This window comes from Hemiscyllium ocellatum, chromosome 21 (assembly GCF_020745735.1).
Source record: "Hemiscyllium ocellatum isolate sHemOce1 chromosome 21, sHemOce1.pat.X.cur, whole genome shotgun sequence".
NCBI lineage: Eukaryota > Metazoa > Chordata > Chondrichthyes > Orectolobiformes > Hemiscylliidae > Hemiscyllium > Hemiscyllium ocellatum.
In genome coordinates, this window is record NC_083421.1 from 66866078 (window position 1) to 66887737 (window position 21660).

At 45.1% G+C, this 21660-nt stretch overlaps 1 protein-coding gene across 2 annotated transcripts in view; it reads right to left on the reverse strand.

Moving 5' to 3' along the window:
* dipk1b (divergent protein kinase domain 1B) overlaps positions 1-20514 on the reverse strand; it is a 51410-nt gene extending 30896 nt beyond the window's left edge. For both annotated transcript variants that reach the window (XM_060841174.1, XM_060841173.1), the window contains exon 1: positions 20340-20514. In XM_060841174.1, the coding sequence (XP_060697157.1) occupies positions 20340-20417 (78 nt within the window). In that variant the 5' untranslated portion in view covers positions 20418-20514. The remainder of the gene's footprint in view (positions 1-20339) is intronic.
* Positions 20515-21660: the final 1146 nt, after the last annotated feature.

Sequence of the window (21660 nt, forward strand, 5' to 3'; positions counted from 1 at the left end):
CAATATTCTCACCAGTACTCTGTCAATACTCTCAGCAGTACTCTGACAATATTCTCACTATTACTCTGTCAATATTCTCACCAGTACTCTGACAATATTCTCAACAGTACTCTGACAATACTCTCACCAGTACTCTGTCAATACTCTCACCAGTACTCTGACAATATTCTCACTATTACTCTGACAATATTCTCACCAGTACTCTGTCAATATTCTCACCAGTACTCTGTCAATACTCTCACCAGTACTCTGACAATACTCTCACCAGTACTCTGTCAATATTCTCACCAGTACTCTGACAATATTCTCACCAGTACTCTGTCAATACTCTCAGCAATACTCTGACAATATTCTCACCAGTACTCTGACAATACTCTCACCAGTACTCTGACAATATTCTCACTATTACTCTGACAATATTCTCACCAGTACTCTGTCAATATTCTCACCAGTACTCTGACAATATTCTCACCAGTACTCTGTCAATACTCTCAGCAGTACTCTGACAATATTCTCACTATTACTCTGTCAATATTCTCACCAGTACTCTGACAATATTCTCAACAGTACTCTGACAATACTCTCACCAGTACTCTGTCAATACTCTCACCAGTACTCTGACAATATTCTCACTATTACTCTGACAATATTCTCACTATTACTCTGTCAATATTCTCACCAGTACTCTGACAATATTCTCAACAGTACTCTGACAATACTCTCACCAGTACTCTGTCAATATTCTCACCAGTACTCTGACAATATTCTCACCAGTACTCTGTCAATACTCTCAGCAGTACTCTGACAATATTCTCACCAGTACTCTGACAATACTCTCACCAGTACTCTGTCAATATTCTCACTATTACTCTGACAATATTCTCACCAGTACTCTGACAATATTCTCACTATTACTCTGACAATATTCTCAGCAGTACTCTGTTAATACTCTCACCAGTACTCTGTCAATACTCTCACCAGTACTCTGTCAATACTCTCACCAGTACTCTGTCAATACTCTCACCAGTACTCTGACAATATTCTCACTATTACTCTGACAATATTCTCACTATTACTCTGTCAATATTCTCACCAGTACTCTGACAATATTCTCAACAGTACTCTGACAATACTCTCACCAGTACTCTGACAATATTCTCACCAGTACTCTGACAATACTCTCACCAGTACTCTGTCAATATTCTCACTATTACTCTGACAATATTCTCACCAGTACTCTGACAATATTCTCACTATTACTCTGACAATATTCTCAGCAGTACTCTGTTAATACTCTCACCAGTACTCTGTCAATATTCTCACCAGTACTCTGTCAATACTCTCACCAGTACTCTGTCAATACTCTCACCAGTACTCTGTCAATATTCTCACCAGTACCCTGACAATACTCTCACCAGTACTCTGACAATATTCTCACCAGTACTCTGACAATATTCTCACCAGTACTCTGACAATATTCTCACCAGTACTCTGTCAATATTCTGATCATTAATGTTACCATTACACGCATCAATATCCTTGTCAAGGCTCTCGACAGTACTCCATAAATACTCTCATCATTATTCTTGTTATTACTCTAGTCACACTAAGACCATAAGACCTAGGAGTGGAAGTAAGGCCATTTGGCCCATCGAGTCCACTCCGCCATTCAATCATGGCTGATGGGCATTTCAACTCCACCTACCCTCATTCTCCCAGTAGCCCTTAATTCCTCGTGACATCAAGAATCTATCAATCTCTGCCTTGAAGACATTTAGCGTCCCGGTCTCCACTGCACTCTGCGGCAATGAATTCCACAGGCCCACCACTCTCTGGCTGAAGAAATGTCTCCGCATTTCTGTTCTGAATTGACCCCCTCTAATTTTAAGGCTGTGTCCAAGAGTCCTAGTCTCCTCGCCTAACGGAAACATTTTCCTAGCGTCCACCCTTTCCAAGCCATGTATTATCTTGTAAGTTGCTATTAAGTCTCCCCTTAATCTTCTAAACTCCAATGAATACAATCCCAGGATCCTCAGCCATTCCTCGTATGTTAGACCAACCATTCCAGGGATCATCCGTGTGAATCTCCGCTGGACACGTTCCAGTGCCAGTATGTCCTTCCTGAGGTGTGGTGACCAAAACTGGACACAGTACTCCAAATAGGGCCTAACCAGAGCTTTATATAGTCTCAGTAGCACAACGGTGCTTTTATATTCTAACCCTCTTGAGATAAGTGACAACATTGCATTCGCTTTCTTAATCACGGACTCAACCTGCATGTTTACCTATAGAGAATCCTCAACTAGCACTCCCAGATCCCTTTGTACTTTGGCTTTACGAATTTTCTCACCATTTACAAAGTAGTCTATGCTTTTATTCTTTTTTCCAAAGTGCAAGACCTCGCATTTGTTCACGTTGAATTCCATCAGCCATTTCCTGGACCACTCTCCCAAACTGTCTAGATCCTTCTGCAGCCTCCCCACTTCCTCAGTACTACCTGCCTGTCCACCTAACTTTGTATCATCGGCAAACTTCGCTAGAATGCCCCCAGTCCCTTCATCCAGATAATTAATATATAATGTGAACAGCTGTGGCCTCAACACTGAACCCTGCAGGACACCGCTTGTCACCGGCTGCCATTCCGAAAAAGAACCTTTTATCCCAACTCTCTGCCTTCTGTCAGACAGCCAATCCTCAATCCATACCAGTAGCTCTCCTCGAACACCATAGGCCCTCACCTTGCTCAGCAGCCTCCCGTGTGGCACCTTATCAAAGGCCTTTTGGAAGTCTAGATAGACCACATCCACTGGGTTTCCCTGGTCTAACCTACTAAGGAGGTGTTAATGTCAGGGTTTCCACTGCTGAAGGCTGCATTGGTCTTGGAGCAATGAATTGAATAAGTAGAGCCACCAATCAGACAGAAACAGAACAATATCAGTGTTGCTGACTTCAAGATGGTAACAGGCAAAAAAAGGAGATAAGGCTGCTACAGGATACAGAGGAGAAGTGGGGAAGAGGTCTGTCACCCAATGAATACAATTCCAGACTTCCAGTGGGGACTGTGGCTGGGTTTGGAATTTCTGACCAAAACCCCTGATTGTTCAAAGTTTGTGAAAAGATTTGTAGCTCGGGTGCTCGTTGTTGTGGTTCTGTTCGCCGAGCTGGGAATTTGTGTTGCAGGACAAAAGACCCGATACCCAGCACGAGCCAAACCAATGTATTGTACAAAATCCCATGCAAAGACTGCACAAAACACTGCATAGGACAAACAGGAAGACAGCTAACAACCCGCATCCATGAACACCAACTAGCCACGAAACGACACCACCAGCTATCCCTAGTAGTCATACACTCAGATGACAAACAACATGAATTCGATTGGGACAACATCACTATTATAGGTCAGGCCAAACAGAGAACAGCCAGGGAATTCCTAGAAGCATGGCACTCATCCACAAATTCTATAAACAGACACATCGAACTAGACCCTATATACCGACCACTGCAGCGGACAGCAACTGACAACTGGAAGCGGCAGATTCAAACCACTATAAATGCCGGAGGAATCAGCACAGAAGCGCTTCACAGGAGGCTCCCAAGCACTGAAGATGTCACCTAGAAAGGGGACGAAACGTTTGCAACAAAAACTCCCAGCTCGGTGAACAGAACCACAACGACCCTGATTGTATTAGAAGGCTGATAGCCAAGTTCAGCACCCAGGAACTTGACCTCAAGCGGGATCTTGGATTCATGCTGCACTCCAGGTGACCTCATCACACTATACACTCTCACACATACAAACACACCCTCAGGTGCGCGCACACACACACACACACACACACACACTCTTCTCCTCACATGCACACATACTCTGCTCCATTCACACAGACACACACACACAGACACACACACGCATACTCTTCTCCTCACATGCGCACATACTCTGCTCCATTCACACAGACACACACACACACACACACACACACACTCTCTCACACAGACACACCCTCTCACACAGACACACACATGCACACTCTCAGATGCATATACTCCCTCACTCTCACATACTCTCTCAGATGCATGTACACCCTCAGACTCACTCTCTCAAACACACACATTTTCCTCTCTCCCTCTCACACTTACACTCTCTCCATCCTCCACACAAACACACACACGCGCACGCGTACATACATATAAATCTCTGGGGTGAGTTTGCATTTGCAGATATATTCTATTTTGTTCAAAAAGCCACAATTTATAGACAATCAATGTGGTATCTTATAAACTCCTATTTTGGATATAAAACCCCAGACTGAATTCAGATAAAGACACAGACAGACTCCAGATAAGATCTCATGATAAAATACATTGTTTGATCACATGTGTCACCTCCTTTACATTGATAACATCTTAAGTTATCTCAAGTCAGTGACTTGAAAGAAGTTCTGGGATTTGTATATTAATCAATCGAAACCCATACCTCCATTATAACCGATTAAAGATTTAAGAGCCATCTTATGTGTTCAATTCGTTCGCAAATGTTGTATGACCCTTTGATATTTTCCTTATAAATTCTGTGTCTAAGGACTTCGTCTCTCACTAACACCTGATGAATGAGCAGTGCTCTGAAAGCTACTGACTTCAAATAAATCCATTAGAATATTACCTGGTGTGGTGTGATTTTTGACCTTTGGTATTGGAATGCGTTATAGATCATTTAAAAAGAACAAGTTCAGAGAAATGAAAAGCCCAGGCATGTCCAAGGAGATGGGGCAGAAAGAACAGTAAAATGGAGGATGGACCAAAGTTAAAAGGCAGAAGAGGTTCTCTGGCGGCAAGGGGAGATAAAATGAGTGAAATCAAGTAAGTTGGAATATGCTTGTGACCTTTCATCTGATGTTGGACTGGAGCCTGGCTCATTCATTGTCATTGTTTGAACATTGTCATGACCCATCTGAGAAAATGCATTGACCCTCACTACTGCTGATGTTACCAAAAACTTAATGATTTAATCAGTGTATGCAAAATCCCCTGTCTGATAGAATCAAAACACTGACCAGGTGCCTGCACTTAAAAAGAACTATTGTATATTACAAATAAGTAAATTCTAGTCACAAGTAAACAGCCATGAATTATCAACAAATGGCTCTACAATAATACCCTTACTGGCATGAAATTCACTAAAGAGGAGGAAAGCAACAACAAACTGCCATTCCTAGATGTCACAGTGGAGCGAACAGCCAATGGGGAACTTCAAACCAGCATCTACAGGAAAACAACACATACCAACCAAATATTGAACTATAGAAGCAATCATCCCAACATTCACAAACGTAGCTGCATCAGAACACTATTTCAATGAGCCAACACACACTGCAGCACAGAGGAACTACAACTACAGAGCAGAGGAAAATCACCTATACCGTGTATTAAAAAAGAATGGGTACCCAATGAACACAGTTCATCGATTTCTCAGCAACAAACTCAAATAAATTGACAAAACACATTCAGAAACACTAGCCACTCTCCCTTACATCAAAGACATCTGGGAAATGACTGCCAGACTACTCAGACCCCTTGGCATCATGGTAACCCACAAACCCACCAACACACTAAAACAGCAGCTAATGAACTTGAAGGACCTATACAGACGACAAGCAAAACTAATGTCATTTACAAAATACCTTGTAAGGACTGTAACAAACACTACATTGGACAAACAGGCAGAAAACTAGCCACCAGGATACATGAACATCAACTAGCCACAAAATGACACGATCCACTCTCACTAGTATCGTTACATACACTTCGACTGGGACAACACATTTATCCTCTGACAAGCCAAACAGAGACACGCACGAGAATTCCTAGAAGTATGACATTCCAACTGAAACTCTATCAACAACACATTGACTTGGATTCCATTTACCACCCACTGAAAAAAAGAACAGGAAATGACATAACCACAGGAAGTGACATCACCGACCCAAGGAAACCTAAACACACAAATAAAAGCAGGCCATACCACCAGTGCTTCATCCAGATGTTCACGGAAGATGTTACCTCGTATGGTAATGAAACGTCTGAAAATGAACCTTCCAGCTCAGCGAGCAAACCTACATCCACATCCAAATGGCTCTACTTGTTAAAACACTTCCACAGACCCATACACAGATACAGGCAAACAAACAAAATTGATTATATAAATAGTGGGAAAAATTACAAGGAAATAGTTCAAATGTATAGACTACCGGGTATGCTGATATGATCCATTTGGTTTGCCAGAATTTTTTGTTCTTCAACCTCCTCTCATAGAATCATAAAAATCATATTGTACAGAGAGACCGTTAGGCCCATCGAGCCTGTACTGTCGAATCTGTGCTATGGTTTTATTTATAGCATGAGGTCCACAGCCTTAAATGTTATGACATTTCAAGTGCTTAGCCAAATATTTTTTTTTAAATTGTGAGGTTTCCTGCCTCAACCACTCTCTAGGCAGTGCATTCCAGATTCCCAACACCGTCTGAGTGAAAAAAACTTTCCACAAATACCTCTAAACCTCTTACCTTTCACCTCAACTAATTTGACCCCTCAACTAAGGGGACCCTCGTTATCTGGATCTCAAGTGCTTTTACCTTCATTATGAGTCTCCCATGTGGGACTTGGCAAAGGCTTTGCTGAAATCCATAGCATCCACATCAAATGCACAACTATATCTACGTTCTTGGTCATCTTCCCAAAAAGCACTGCTGCCTCACAGCGCCAGAGATCCGGGCTCATTTCTGCCTCAGGCGACTCTCTATGTGGAGTTTGCATATTCTCCCCGTGTTTGCGTGGGTTTCCTTCGGGTGCTCTGGTTTCCTCCCACAATCAAAAAAAAGTGCAGGTTAGGTGAATTGGCCACGCTACATTGCCTGTAGTGTTAGGCGAAGAGGTAAATGTCTGGGTGGGTTGCGCTTTGGCGGGTCGGTGTGGACTTGTTGGGCCGAAGGGCCTGTTTCCACACTGTAAGTAATCTAATCTAATATGTTAAGCATGACCTCCCTCTGACAAAGCCATGCTGGTTATCCCCAATTAAGCCTTGCCTCTTTAAATAGAGACAAATTGTCCCCTTCAGCATTTTCTCAGTAATTTCCCTACTATTGATGTGAGATTCACTGGTCTGTAATTTCTTGGTTTATCTCGATCAACATTTTTGAAAAATGGAACAACATGAAACTTAAAAGGGTTCAGAAAAGGTTTACAAGGAATTTGCCAGTGTTAGAGGATTTGAGCTACAGGGAGATGCTAAATAGGTTGGGTCTATTCCCCCTGGAGCATTGGAGGCAGAGAGGTGACAATATAGAGGTTTATAAAATCATGAGGGGCATGGATAGGATAAATAGACAAGATCTTTTCCCTAGGGTGAGGGGAGTCCGGAACTAGAGGGCATAGGTTTAGGGTGAGAGGGGAAACATTTAAAAGGGACCTAAGGGGCAACTTTTCACACAGATGGTGGTATGTCAGAGGAAATGGTGGAGGCTGGTACAATTACAACATTTAAAAGGCATCTGGATGGGTATACAAATAGGAAGGGTTTGGAGGGATCTGGGCCAGATGCTGGCAAATGGGAATAGATTAGGTTGGGATAACTGGTTGGCATGGACCAGTTGCACCAAAGGGTCAATTTCTGTGCTATACACTTCTATGACTCGATGAGGTTGCCCTCCAGTCCTCTGGCACCTCCCCTGTGACTAGAAAGGAATTAAAAATTTGTTCAGTGACTTTCTGCCTCATCCCCAAAAGCAGCTTACAATACTACTCATCCAGACCTGGGGATTTGTCCACTTTTACACCTGCCAAAACCTTCAATAACTCCCTTTGTCAATCTGCTGAAGAACCTCACAGTCCATCTTTCAGAATTCTGTAACTATATCCTTCTTCTCCTGGATAAAGACAGATCGCAAACTATTTATTTAATACTACCAATGTACACAGGCTCCACAAACAAATTTCCCTTTGGTTCCTAATAGGCCACATTCTTTCCCTGTTATTTCCTTCTTGATAATTATAGAATATCTTGGGATTCTCCCTAATCTTGGCTGCCAATGCTTTTTCATGCCCTCTCTATGTTCTCATAATTGTTTTCTTACATCTCTCACCTCACACTTTCTGTACTGCAACAGCATCTTTATTGATTTGCTCCTTTTGTGTCTGTTAAATGTCTCTCTTTTCTTATCCAGTCCTACATATTTTGAGACATCCAGTGTTCACTGGACTTGTTGCTCCTACATTACATCCTAAATGGAACATTCTGGGCTTGTACTCTTGCCATTTTATTTTAGTATGCTCCCAGCCCCCATTGTTCTGTTGTCAGTTTAACCCGGTCACTGTTCTGAGTCAGCCCATCCGATCAAGATCCCATTGTACCCTGAGGTAATCTTCTTCACTGTCCACTACATTTCCAATTTTGGTGTCATCTGCAAACTTACTCACTATACCTCCTATGTTCACAGCCAAATTATTTATAAATGACAAAAATCAGTGGATAAAGCACCAATCCTTGTGGCACATCACTGGTCACAGGCCTCCAATCTGAAAAGCAACCCTCCACCACCGCCCTCTGTCTCCTACCTTCAAGCCAGTTCTGCATCTAAATGGCTAGTTCTCCCTGTATTCCGTGTGAAATAACCTTGCTAACCAATTTACCATGAGGAACCTTGCCAAATGCCTTAATGAAGTCCATATAGATCACATCCATAGCTGTGCCCTCATCAATCCTCTTTGTTACTTCTTCAAAAAAACTCAATGTAATTCATGACACATGATTTTCCACACTCAATGGCGGCATGGTGGCTCAGTGGTTAGCACTGCTACCTCTCAGCGCCAGGGACCCGGGTTCAATTCCCAGCTAGGGTGACTGTCTGTGTGGAGTTTGCATATTCTCCCTGTGTCTGTGTGGGTTTCCTCCGGGTGCTCTGCTTTCCTCCCAGAAGATGTGCAGGTCAGGTGAATTGGCCATGCTTAATTGCCCATAGTGTTAGGTGCAGTAGTCAAGGATAAAAATACGGTAAGGGAATGGGTCTGGGTGGGTTATTCTTCGGAGGGTCAGTGTGGACTTGTTGGGCCAAATGGCCTGTTTCCATACTGTAGGGAATCTAACATAATCTAATCAGAGATACAAATAGCTCAGCAAGGGGCCCAGCAATCGCTTCCCACAGCGTTCTAGGGTACACCTGGATCTGGGGATTTATTCACCTTTATGTGTTTTAAGACATCCAATACCTTCTCCTCTGTATTGTGGACATTTTCCGAGATGTCACCATCTTTTTCCCCACATTCTATATCTACCATGTCATAGAGAGTCATAGAGATGTACAGCATAGAAACAGACCCTTTGGTCCAATCCGTCCATGCCAACCAGATATCCTAACCCAATCTAGTCCCACCTACCAGCACCCGGCCCATATCCCTCCAAACCCTCCCTATTCATATACCCATCCAAATGCCTCTTAAATGTTACCATTGTACCCGCCTCCACCACATCCTCTAGCAGCTCATTCCATATACATTTTAGACTTACAGTGTGGAAACAGGCCCTTCGGCCCAACAAGTCCACACCGACCCGCCGAAGCGCAACCCACCCATACCCCTACATATTACCCCTTACCTAACACTACGGGCAATTTAGCTTGGCCAATTCACCTGACCCGCACATCTTTGAACTGTGGGAGGAAACCGGAGCACCCGGAGGAAACCCACGCAGACACGGGGAGAACGTGCAAACTCCACACAGTCAGTCGCCTGAGTACCACCTCTGTGTGAAAAAGTTGCCCCGTAGGTTTCTTTTATATCTTTCCCCTGTCACCCTAAACCTATGCCCTCTAGTTCTGGACTCCCCGATCCCAGGGAAAAGACTTTGTCTATTTATCCTATCCATGCCCCTCCTTATTTTGTAAACCTTTATAAGGTCACCCCTCAGCCTCTATTGCTCTAAGGAAAACAGCCCCAGCCTGTTCATGCCTCTCACTATAGCTCAAATCCTCCAATACTGGCAACATCGTTGTAAATCTTTTCTGAACCCTTTCAAGTTTCATAACATCTTTCCGACAGGATGGAGACCAGAATTGCACGCAATATTCCAACAGTGGCCTAACCAATGTCCTGTATAGTCGCAATATGATCTCCCAACTCCTGTACTCAATACTCTGACCAATAAAAGAAAGCATATCAAACACCTATCTACCTGCGACTCCACTTTCAAGGAGCTATGAACCTGCACTCCAAGATCTCTTTGTTCAGCAACACTTCCTAGGACCTTACCATTAAGTGTTTAAGTCCTGCTAAGATTTGCTTTCCCAAAATGCAGCACCTCGCATTAATCTGAATTAAACTCCATTTGCCACTTCTCAGCCCATTGGCCTATCTGGTCAAGATCCTGTTGTAACCTGAGGTAACCCTCTTTGCTGTCCACTACACCTCCAATTTTGGTGTCATCTGCAAACTTACTAACTGTGCTTCTTATGCTCGCATCCAAAACATTTGTGTAAATGACAAAAAGTAGAGGACCCAGCACCGATCCTTGTGGAACTTCACTGGTCACAGGCCTCCAGTCTGAAAAACAACCCTCCACTGCCACCAGCTATCTTCTACCTTTGAGCCAGTTCTGTATCCAAATGGCTAGTTCTCCCTGTATTCCGTGAGATTAAACCTTCCTAACCTCTCATAGGAAACCCTCTCATGAAGATCCTTGACAAATGCCTTATTGAAGTCCATATAGATCACATCTACCGCTCTGTCCTCATCAATCCTCTTTGTTACTTCATCAAAAAACTCCATCAAGTTTGTGAGACATGATTTCCCATGCATAAAGCCATGTTGACTGTCCCTAATCAATCCTTGCCTTTCCAAATACATGTACATCCTGTCCCTCAGGATTCTCTCCAACAAACGAGGTCAGGCTCACTGGTCTATAGTTCCCTGGCTTGTCCTTACCACCCTTCTTAAACAGTGACACCACGTTTGCCAACCTCCAGTCTTCCGGCACCTCACCTGTGACTATCTATGATACAAATATCTCAGCAAGGGGCCCAGCAATCACTTCTCTAGCTTCCCACAGAGTTCTCAGGTACACCTGATCAGGTCCTGGGGATTTATCCAGCTTTACCCGTTTCAAGACATCCAGCACTTCCTCCTCTGTAATCTGGACATTTTGCAAGATGTCACCATCTATTTCCCGACAGTCTATATCTTCCATATCCTTTTCCACAGTAAATACTGATGCAAAATACTCATTTAGTATCTCCCCCATTTTCTGCGGCTCCACACAAAGGCCGCCTTGCTGATCTTTGAGGGGCCCTATTCTCACCCTAGTTACCCTTTTGTCCTTAATGTATTTGTAAAAACCCTTTGGATTCTCCTTAAGTCTATTTACCAAAGCTATCTCATGTCCCCTTTTTGCCCTCCTGATTTCCCTCTTAAATATACTCCTACTGTCTTTATACTCTTCTAAGGATTCACTCGATCTATCCTACCTATACCTGACATTTGCTTCCTTCTTTTTCTTAACCAAAAACCTCAATTTCTTTAGTCATCCAGTGTTCCCTACACCTACCAGTCTTTCCTTTCACCCTGACAGGAATATACTTTCTCTAGATTCTCGTTAACTCATTTCTGAAGGCTTCCCATTTTCCAACCGTCCCTTTACCTGCAAACATTCACTCCCCCTCTCAATCAACTTTTGAAAGTTCTTGCCTAATACTTTCAAAATTGGCCTTCCTGCAGCTTTTAGACCTTCTCTATCCTTTTCCATCACTATGTTAAAACTAATAGAATTATAGTCACTGGCCCCAAAATGCTCCCCCACTGACACCTCAGTCACCTGCCTTATTTCCCAAGAGTAGGTCACCCAAATAACTTCCCTGGATGTATTTCAGGGAATATCCTCCCTGAGTTTAATTTAGATAAATGTGAGGTGTTGCATTTTGGAAAGGCAAATCCGGGCAGGACTTATGGGAAGAGTTGCTGAGCAAAGAGGCCTTGGAGTGCAGGTTTATAGTTCCTTGAAAGTAGAGTCTTAGATCGATAGGATAGTGAAGAAGGCATTTTGTACGCTTTCCTTTATTGGTCAGAGCACTGAGTACAGGAGTTGGGAGGTCATATTGTTCAGGACATTGGTTAGGCCGCTGTTGGAATATTGTGTACAATTCTGGTCTCCCTCCTATTGGAAGGATATTGTGAAACTTGAAAGATTTCAGAAAAGATTTACAAGAATGTTGCCAGGGTTGGAGGGTTTGAGCTTCTGGGAGAGGCTGAATAGGCTGGGGCTGTTTTCCCTGGAGCGTCAGAGGCTGAGGGGTGATCTTAGAAGTTCATAAATCATGAAGGACATGGATAGGGTAAACAGACAAGGTCGTTTCCCTGGGTTAGGGGAGTCCAGAATTAGAGTACATAGGATTAAAGTAAGAAGAGCTGGATGAACTGAGGATTATTCGAGAGGCTGAGAGGGTGATTGATAGAAGCTACAGGGACATAGTTACGCCGGAGAACAGAGGTAGCTGGGAAGGGGAAGAAGCATGCAGTGCAGGGTTCCCCTGTGGTCGTTCCCCTAAACAATAAATATACAGCTTTGGAAACTGTTGGGGGGGACAGCCTTGCAGGTGTAAGCTGCAGTGACGGGGTCTGTGGCGTGAGGTCTGGCTCTGAGACTCAGAAGGGAAAGGGGGAGAGGAGGACAGCGCTAGTTATAGGAGACTGTCTAGTTAGAGGGACGGACAGGCGGTTCTGTGGACATGGGCGAGACTCTCAGATGGTTTGTTGCCTCCCGGGTGCCAGGGTCCGAGACGTCTCGGACCGTGTCTTCAGAATCCTTAAGGGGGAGGGTGTGCAGCCAGAAGTCGTGGTACACATTGGCACCAACGACATAGGTAGGAAGAGGGGTGGGGAGGTCATTCAAGAGCTCAGGGAGTTAGGCTGGAAGCTAAAAGCTAGGACAGACAGAGTCATCATCTCTGGGTTGTTGCCGGTGCCACGTGACAGCGAGGCAAGGAATAGGGAGAGAGTGCAGTTGAACATGTGGCTGCAAGGATGATGTAGGAGGGAGGGCTTCAGGTATTTGGACAATTGGACTGCATTCTGGGGAAGGTGGGACCTGTACAAACAGGACGGGTTGCACCTGAACCAGAAGGGCACCAATATCCTGGGGGGCAGGTTAGCTAGCACTCTTCGGGGGGGGGGGTTAAACTAATTTGGCAGGGGGATGGGATCCGGACTTGTAGTCCAGCAAGTAAGCTAGCTGTGTGTCAGGATGTCCAAGAATGTAGGGAGGCTGTGGAGAAGGTAGCACTGACAGGGAATACTTGCGGACACAGAGATGGGCTCAAGTGCGTATACTTCAACGCAAGGAGTATCAGAAATAAGGTGGGTGAACTTAAGGCGTGGATTGGTACCTGGGACTACGATGTTGTGGCCATCACGGAAACGTGGATAGATGAGGGACAGGAATGGTTGTTGGAGGTTCCTGGTTACAGATGTTTCAGTAAGATTGGGGGGGTGTGGTAAAAAAGGAGGGGGGGGTGGCATTGCTAATTAGAAATGGTATAACGGCTGCAGAAAGGAAGTTTGAGGGGGATCTGCCTTTGGAGGTAGTATGGGCTGAAGTCAGAAATAGGAAAGGTGCAGTCACCTTGTTGGGTGTTTACTATAGGCCCCCCAATAGCAGCCGAGATGTGGAGAAACAGATTGGGAAACAGATTTTGGAAAGGTGCAGAAGCCACAGGGTCGTAGTCATGGGCGACTTCAACTTCCCAAATATTGATTGGAAGCTCTTTAGATCAAGTAGATTGGACGGGGCGGTGTTTGTGTAGTGTGTCCAGGAAGCTTTTCTAACTCAGTATGTAGATTGTCCAACCAGAGGGGAGGCCATATTGGATTTGGTACTCGGTAATGAACCAGGACAAGTGATGGGCTTGTTAGTGGGTGAACATTTTGGTGATGGTGACCACAATTCTGTGACTTTCACCTTGGTTATGGAGAGAGATAGGTGCGCACAACAGGGTAGATTTTACAATTGGTGGAAGGGAAATTACGATGCTGTAAGACAGGATTTGAGGAGTATAAGTTGGGAGCATAGGCTGTCAGGGAAGGATGTGGTGGAAATGTGGAACTTTTTCAAGGAGCAGATACGACGTGTCCTTGACATGTATGTACCTATCAGGCAGGAAAGAAATGGTCGTGTGAGGGAGCCTTGGTTGACGAGGGAGGTTGAATGTCTAGTAAAGAGGAAGAAGGAGGCTTACATAAGGTTGAGGAAACAGGGTTCAGACAGAGCAGTGGAGGGATACAGGATAGCCAGAAGGGACCTGAAGAAAGGGATTAGGAGAGCTAAGAGAGTGCATGAAAAATCCTTGGTGGATAGGATCAAGGATAACCCCAAGGCCGTTGATGCGTATGTGAGAAACACGAGAATGACGAGAACGAGGGTAGGTCCGATCAAGGAAAGTAGTGGGAGATTGTGTATTGAGTCAGAAGAGATAGGAGAGGTCTTGAATGAGTACTTTTCTTCAGTATTTACAAATGAGAGGGACCATATTGTTGAAGAGGAGAGTGTGAAACGGACTGGTAAGCTAGAAGAGATACTTGTTAGGAAGGAAGATGTGTTGGACATTTTGAACAACTTGAGGATAGACAAGTCCCCCGGGCCTGACGGGATATATCCTAGGATTATGTGGGAAGCAAGAGAGGAAATTGCAGTACCGTTGGCAATGATCTTTTCGTCTTCACTGTCAACGGGGGTGGTACCAGGGGACTGGAGAGTAGCGAATGTTGTGCCCCTGTTCAAAAAAGGGAATAGGGATAACCCCGGGAATTACAGGCCAGTTAGTCTTACTTCTGTGGTAGGCAAAGTAATGGAAAGGGTACTGAGGGATAGGATTTATGAGTATCTGGAAAGACACTGCTTGATTAGGGACAGCCAGCACGGATTTGTGAAGGGTAGGTCTTGCCTTACAAGTCTTATTGAATTCTTTGAGGAGGTGACCAAGCATGTGGATGAGGGTAGAGCAGTGGATGTAGTGTACATGGATTTTAGTAAGGCATTTGATAAGGTTCCCCATGGTAGGCTTATGCGGAAAGTCAGGAGGCATGGGATAGAGGGAAATTTGGCCAATTGGATAGAAAACTGGCTAACCGGTCTAAGTCAGAGAGTGGTGGTAGATGGTAAATATTCAGCCCGGAGCCCAGTTACAAGTGGAGTTCCGCAGGGATCAGTTCTGGGTCCTCTGCTGTTTGTAATTTTTATTAATGACTTGGATGAGGGAGTCGAAGGGTGGGTCAGTAAATTTGCAGATGATACAAAGATTGATGGAGTTGTGGACAGTGAGGAGGGCTGTTGTCGGCTGCAAAGGGACTTAGATATGATGCAGAGCTGGGCTGAGGAGTGGCAGATGGTGTTCAACCCTGCCAAGTGTGAGGTTGTCCATTTTGGAAGAACAAATAAGAATGTGGAATACAGGGTTAACGGTAGGGTTCTTAGTCAGGTGGAGGAACAGAGGGATCTTGGGGTCTATGTACATAGATCTTTGAAAGTTGCCACTCAGGTGGATAGAGCTTGTAAGAAGGCCTATGGTGTATTAGCGTTCATTAGCAGAGGGATTGAATTCAAGAGTCGTGAAGTGATGTTGCAGCTGTACAGGACTTTGGTTAGGCCACATTTGGAGTACTGTGTGCAGTTCTGGTCGCCTCATTTTAGGAAAGATGTGGAAGCTTTGGAGAGGGTGCAGAGAAGACTTACCAGGATGTTGCCTGGAATGGAGAATAGGTCGTACGAGGATAGGTTGAGAGCTCTCGGCCTTTTCTCGTTGGAACGGCGAAGGATGAGGGGTGACTTGATAGAGGTTTATAAGATGATCAGAGGAATAGATAGAGTAGACAGTCATAAACTTTTTCCCCGGGTACAACAGAGTGTTACAAGGGGACATAAATTTAAGGTGAAGGGTGGAAGGTATAGGGGAGATGTCAGGGGTGGTTTCTTTACCCAGAGAGTGGGGGGGCATGGAATGCGCTGCCCGTGGGAGTGGTAGAGTCAGAATCATTGGCGACCTTTAAGCGGCAATTGGATAGATACATGGATGGGTGCTTAATCTAGGATAGATGTTCGGCACAACATCATGGGCCGAAGGGCCTGTTCTGTGCTGTATTGTTCTATGTTCTATGTTCTATAAGAGAAAGATTTAAAAGAGATCAAAGGGGCAACTTTTTCACACAAAGGTGGTGCATGTATGGAATGAACTGCTAGATCAAGTGTATAGATTAGAATGGTGCTGGAAAAGCACAGCCAGTCAGGCAGCATTCGAGGAGCAGGAAAATCGACGTTTCAGGCAAACGCCCTTCATCAGGAATGCAGTCCTCACTTTTGCCTGCTAAATGAAGTGGTACAATTACAACATTTGGATGGATATATGAATAGGAAGGGTTTAGAGGGAAATGGGCCATGTGTTGGCAAATGGGACTAGATTAGGTTAGGATATCTGGTTGGCATGGACGGATTGGACCGAAGGGTCTGCTGTACATCTCTATGATTCTTCCTTAGACACACTATGCTATATTTTAATAAAAGCTGACTTCCACAAATCCAAAACCCTTTTTGCAGCCCTTTTATTAGTTTTCCATAACAAATTTAAAGTGTACAATGCTTCCCCACTAACACCTGCCCAGTTTCATTCCCAGAATTCAGTCCAGCACTGCACTGGCCTTTGTTGGATCATTTTCATGTTGATATAAAAACCTCTCCTCTATACATTTCAAGTAATCTGCTCCCTCTGAACTCTTTATACTATAATTATCCCAATTAAAGTTTGGTCCCAACTGAAATTGGCCTCCTCCATGGGTTGTCATCATTACAGATACCAGTCTTCAGCTAATTCAGTTCACTCCATGTGCTATTAATAAACCAAGGGGAGATGATGGCCTAATGATAGTATCACTGATCTATTAATCCAGAGACCCAGGGACAATGTTCTGGGAACACAGGTTTGAATCCAGCCACGGTAGATGGTGCAACTTGAATCCAATAAAAAGTCTGAAATTAGGAATCTAATGTGACCATGAATCCATTGTCGATTATTGGAAAAACCCATCTGGTTCGCTGATGTCCTTTAGGGAAGGAAACCTGCCATCTTTACCTGGTCTGGCCTACACATGACACCAGAACCACAGCATTGGTTGAATCTCAACTACTCTTTGGGGCAACTAGAGTTGGGCAATAAATGCTGGTCTGGGTAGTGACGTCCACATCCCAAGAGTGAATTTAAAAAATGGTTTGAGACACTAGTACTGCAAAGGCTATGGGCCCTGACAACATTCCAGCAATACTACTGAAGACTTGTGCTCTGGAACTTTCCATTCCCCTTGCCAAACTCTTCCATTACAGTTACAACACTGGCATCTACCCAACAATGTGGAAAATTGCCAGTTATGTCCTGTACATAAAAAGCAGCACAAATCCAACCTGGCCAATTACCACCCATCAGTGTACTCTTGACCATCAGTAAAGTGATGGAGGGTGTCATCAACAGTGCTATCAAGTAGTATCTGTTCAACAATAACCTGCTCAGCGATGCCCAGTTTGGGTTCCCTCAGGGCCACTCAGCCTGTCCTCCCCCCCTCCCACCACAGGATTAGTTTAAACATGGACAAAAGAAGCTGAATTCCAGTGGTGAGATAACATCAAGACCACACTTGACTGAGTGTGGCATCAAAGAGCTGTAGTAAAACTAGAACCAATGGGTATCAGGGGGCAAACTCTCTGATGGTTAGAGTCATACCTGACACATAGGAAGATGATCATGGATGTTGAGGTCCATCATCACACTCCAGGACATCTCCGCAGGAGCTCGCCAGGGTAGTGTCCTAAGTCCAAAGATCTTCAACTCTTCATCAATGACCTTCCCTCCATCATAAGGTCAGAAGTGGGGATGTTCGCCAATGATTGCACAGTGCTCAGCACCATTCAGGATACCTCAGATACTGAAGCAGTCCATGTTCAAATTCAACAAGATCTGGACAATATCCAGGCTTGGGCTGACAATGCGGCAGGTAACATGTATGCTACACAAATGCCATCACCAATAACAGACAATCTAACCACTTTCCCTTGACATTCTATGGTATTATCATCACTGAATTTTCCTATTATCAACATTTTGGGGATTACCATTGACCAGAAACTCAGCTGGATTCATCATATAAATACAGTGGTTATAACAGCAAGTCAGAGGCTAGGAATACTGCAGCGAGTCACACATCTACTGATTCCCCAAAGCCTGTCCACCATCAACAAGGTACAAGTCAGGAGTGTGATGGAATACTCTCCACTTGCCTGATGGGGGCAGCTCCAATAACACTCAAGAGACTCAACTCCATCCAGGACAAAGCACCCTGCTTGACCTGGCACCACATCCACTCCCTCCACCATACACTCTTAGTAGCAACAGTGTGTACCATCTACAAGATGAACTGCAGAAATTTACCAAAGATCCCTCGACAGCACCCTCCAAACCCACAACCACTTCCATCTAGGAGAGCAAGGGCAGCAAGTACATGGGAACACCATCATCTGCATGTTCTCCTCCAAGTCACTCACCATCCGGACTTGGGAATACGTTGCCATTCCTTCACTATTGCTGCGTCAAAATCCTGGGATTCCCTTCGCTAAGGGAATTGTGGGTCAACCTACAGCACACGGACAGCAATGGTTCAAGAAGGCAGCTCACCAACATGTTCTCAACGGCAACTGAGGATAAGCAATAAGTACTGGCCAGCCAGCAATGCCCGCATCCAATAACTGAATTTAAAAGAACACACATATAATAACTCTAGTACTACTTTTACACACCTCAGTGAATAATGTAAATATTTGCTCCTCAATTATCCGTTGACTGTTTGGGGGCTTATAATGGACTCCAATTAGTGTGACTGCAGCATTTTTATTCCTAAGTTCTACACATAGAAACAAAGAAACTAGGAGCAGGGCATTTGTTCCTTCAATTCTGCTACACCATTTATTATGATCATGGCTGATCATCCAATTCAATGGCCTATTCTTGCTTTGCCCCATTTCCTTTCATCCCTTTAGCCCCAACAGCTATATCCAAATCCTTCTTGAAATCATACAATTGTTTGGCCTTGACTACTTTCTGTGGAAGTGAATTCTACAGACTCATCGCTTTCTGGGTGAAGTCATTTCTCCTCATCTCAGTCCTAAAGAATTCACCCGATATCCTTAGACTGTAACCCATGCTACTGCACTTCCATGCCATCGGGCACACCCTTTCACCATCTACTCTGTTTAGTCCTGTTAGAATTTTATAGGTTTCCAATGACAACTCCTTATTCTTCTGAATCCTAACTGATCCAACCTTTCCTCCTATGTGTATCCTGCCTTCCTCAGGAATCAGTCTGGTAAACCTTTGATGCTCTACTTCAATAGCAAGAACATTATTCCTCAGACAAGGAGACTAGAACTGCACATAGTATTCCAGGTGTAATCTCACCAAAGCCTGTAAAACTTGAGCAAGACATCACTGCTCCTGTACTCAAATCTTCTCCCTGTGAAAGACAACAAACTGTTTGCCTTCTTGACCACTTGCTGCATTCTTACCTTCAGCAATTGCTACTTGAGTCACCCAATCCCATTGCACATTTCCCCCCTCTCATTTCATAGCTATTCAGAGAGTAATCTGCCTTCCTGATTTTGCTCCGAAAGTGCATAATCTCACATTTATCCATATTATACTGCATCATCCATACATCTGCCCACTCACTCAACTTGTCCAAATCACATGAAACATCTCTGCATCCTGCTGACAGGTCACCCTCCAAACCAGCTTTGTGTCATCTTCAAACTTGGAGATATTACATTTAGTTCCCTCATCTAGATCATGAATATAAGTTGTGAATAGCTGGAATCCAAGCACTGATCCCTCCGGACACCACTAATCGCTGCCTGCCACTCTGAAAAGGACACGTTTATTCCTACCCTTTGTTTCCTGTCTACAAACAGGGTGTGCCATCCACTGCCCCTCTCCTAGTCCCAGTGCCTCTGCCACAGCCACGGCCCTGGTTACAGACTGACAGTGCTTTGGGCTCAAAATGTTGACTGGGATCCAGCTCCTTCGCAGAGCCCCGGCTGCAGCACCTCTCGGTTTGTTCCCTTTGAGCATCTGCATTCATTGCGGACCCAGTGCCGGGGCTTGCAGCAGCCAGTGAGGCCGCACGGTCCCGGCCCCAGAGCCCAACCACTGTCCGCATTGCAGGGACCGAGAGGCCGCTAACACCGGCCTTACCCCCCGGGGCCCCGATACCTGCAATCCCCTGGAGAACGGGCAGGAAAGCAGCAGCCTCCACGTCCGTGCTCTCATCCTCCGACAAACCGACAGCATCCTCCCTGAACCGGAGCCGGGAGCAGCCGCCGCCGCCAATCCCTTTCAGCGACTGGATGCAGCTTCTCGCTACTGGGGCATCAGCAGCACCGAGGCCAGTGCCAGACCCAGTGTAACTCCCAGTGCCAGACCCAGTGTAGCTCCCAGTGCCAGACCCAGTGTAACTCCCAGTGCTACTGCCAGTGTCAGATCCAGTGTAACTCCCAGTGCCAGACCCAGTGTAACTCCCAGTGCTACTGCCAGTGCCAGATTCAGTGTAACTCCCAGCGCAATATCAAGTGTAACTCCTAGTGCCAGGTCCAGTGTAGCTCCCAGTGCCAGTACCAGTGTAACTCCCAGTGCTGTTCCCAGTGCCAGATCCAGTGTAACTCCCAGCGCTGTTCCCAGTGCCAGACCCAGTGTAACTCCCAGTGCTGTTCCCAGTGCCAGATCCAGTGTAACTCCCAGCGCTGCTCCCAGTGCCAGACCCAGTGTAACTCCCAGTGCTACTGCCAGTGTCAGATCCAGTGTAACTCCCAGTGCCAGACCCAGTGTAACTCCCAGCGCTGTTCCCAGTGCCAGATCCAGTGTAACTCCCAGTGCTGCTGCCGGTGCCAGATTCAGTGTACCTGCCAGTGCTGCTCCCAATGCCAGATCCAGTGTAACTCCCAGCGCTGCTCCCATACTAGATCCAGTGTAACTCCCAGCACTGCTACCAATACCAGATCCACTGTAACTCCCCATGCTGCTGCCAGTGCCAGATCCAGTGTAACTCCCAGTGCTGGTCCCAATGCCAAGCCCAGTGTAATTCTCAGTGCTGGCCCCAGTGCCAATCCCATTGTAACTCCCCGTGCTGTTCCCAATGCCAAGCCCAGTGTCACTCCCAGTACTGATCCCAATGTGGTTTACTAAAGAAGTTGAATCTCTTGTCAAGAGGAAGAAGGCAGCTTATGTTAGGATGAGACATGAAGGCTCAGTTAGAGTGCTTGAGAGTTGCAAGTTAGGCAGGAAAGACCTAAAGAGAGAGCTAGGAGGGCCAGGAGGGGACATGAGAAGTTGTTGGCAGATAGGATCAAGGAAAACCCTGAAGCTTTCTATAGGAATTTCAGGAATAAAAGAATGACTGGAGTAAGATTAGGACCAATCAAGGATAGTAGTGGGAAGCTGTGCGTGGAGTCCGAGGAGACAGGGGAAGCACTAAATGAATATATTTCATCAGTATTCACACTGGAAAAAGACAATGTTGTCCAGGGGAATACTGAGA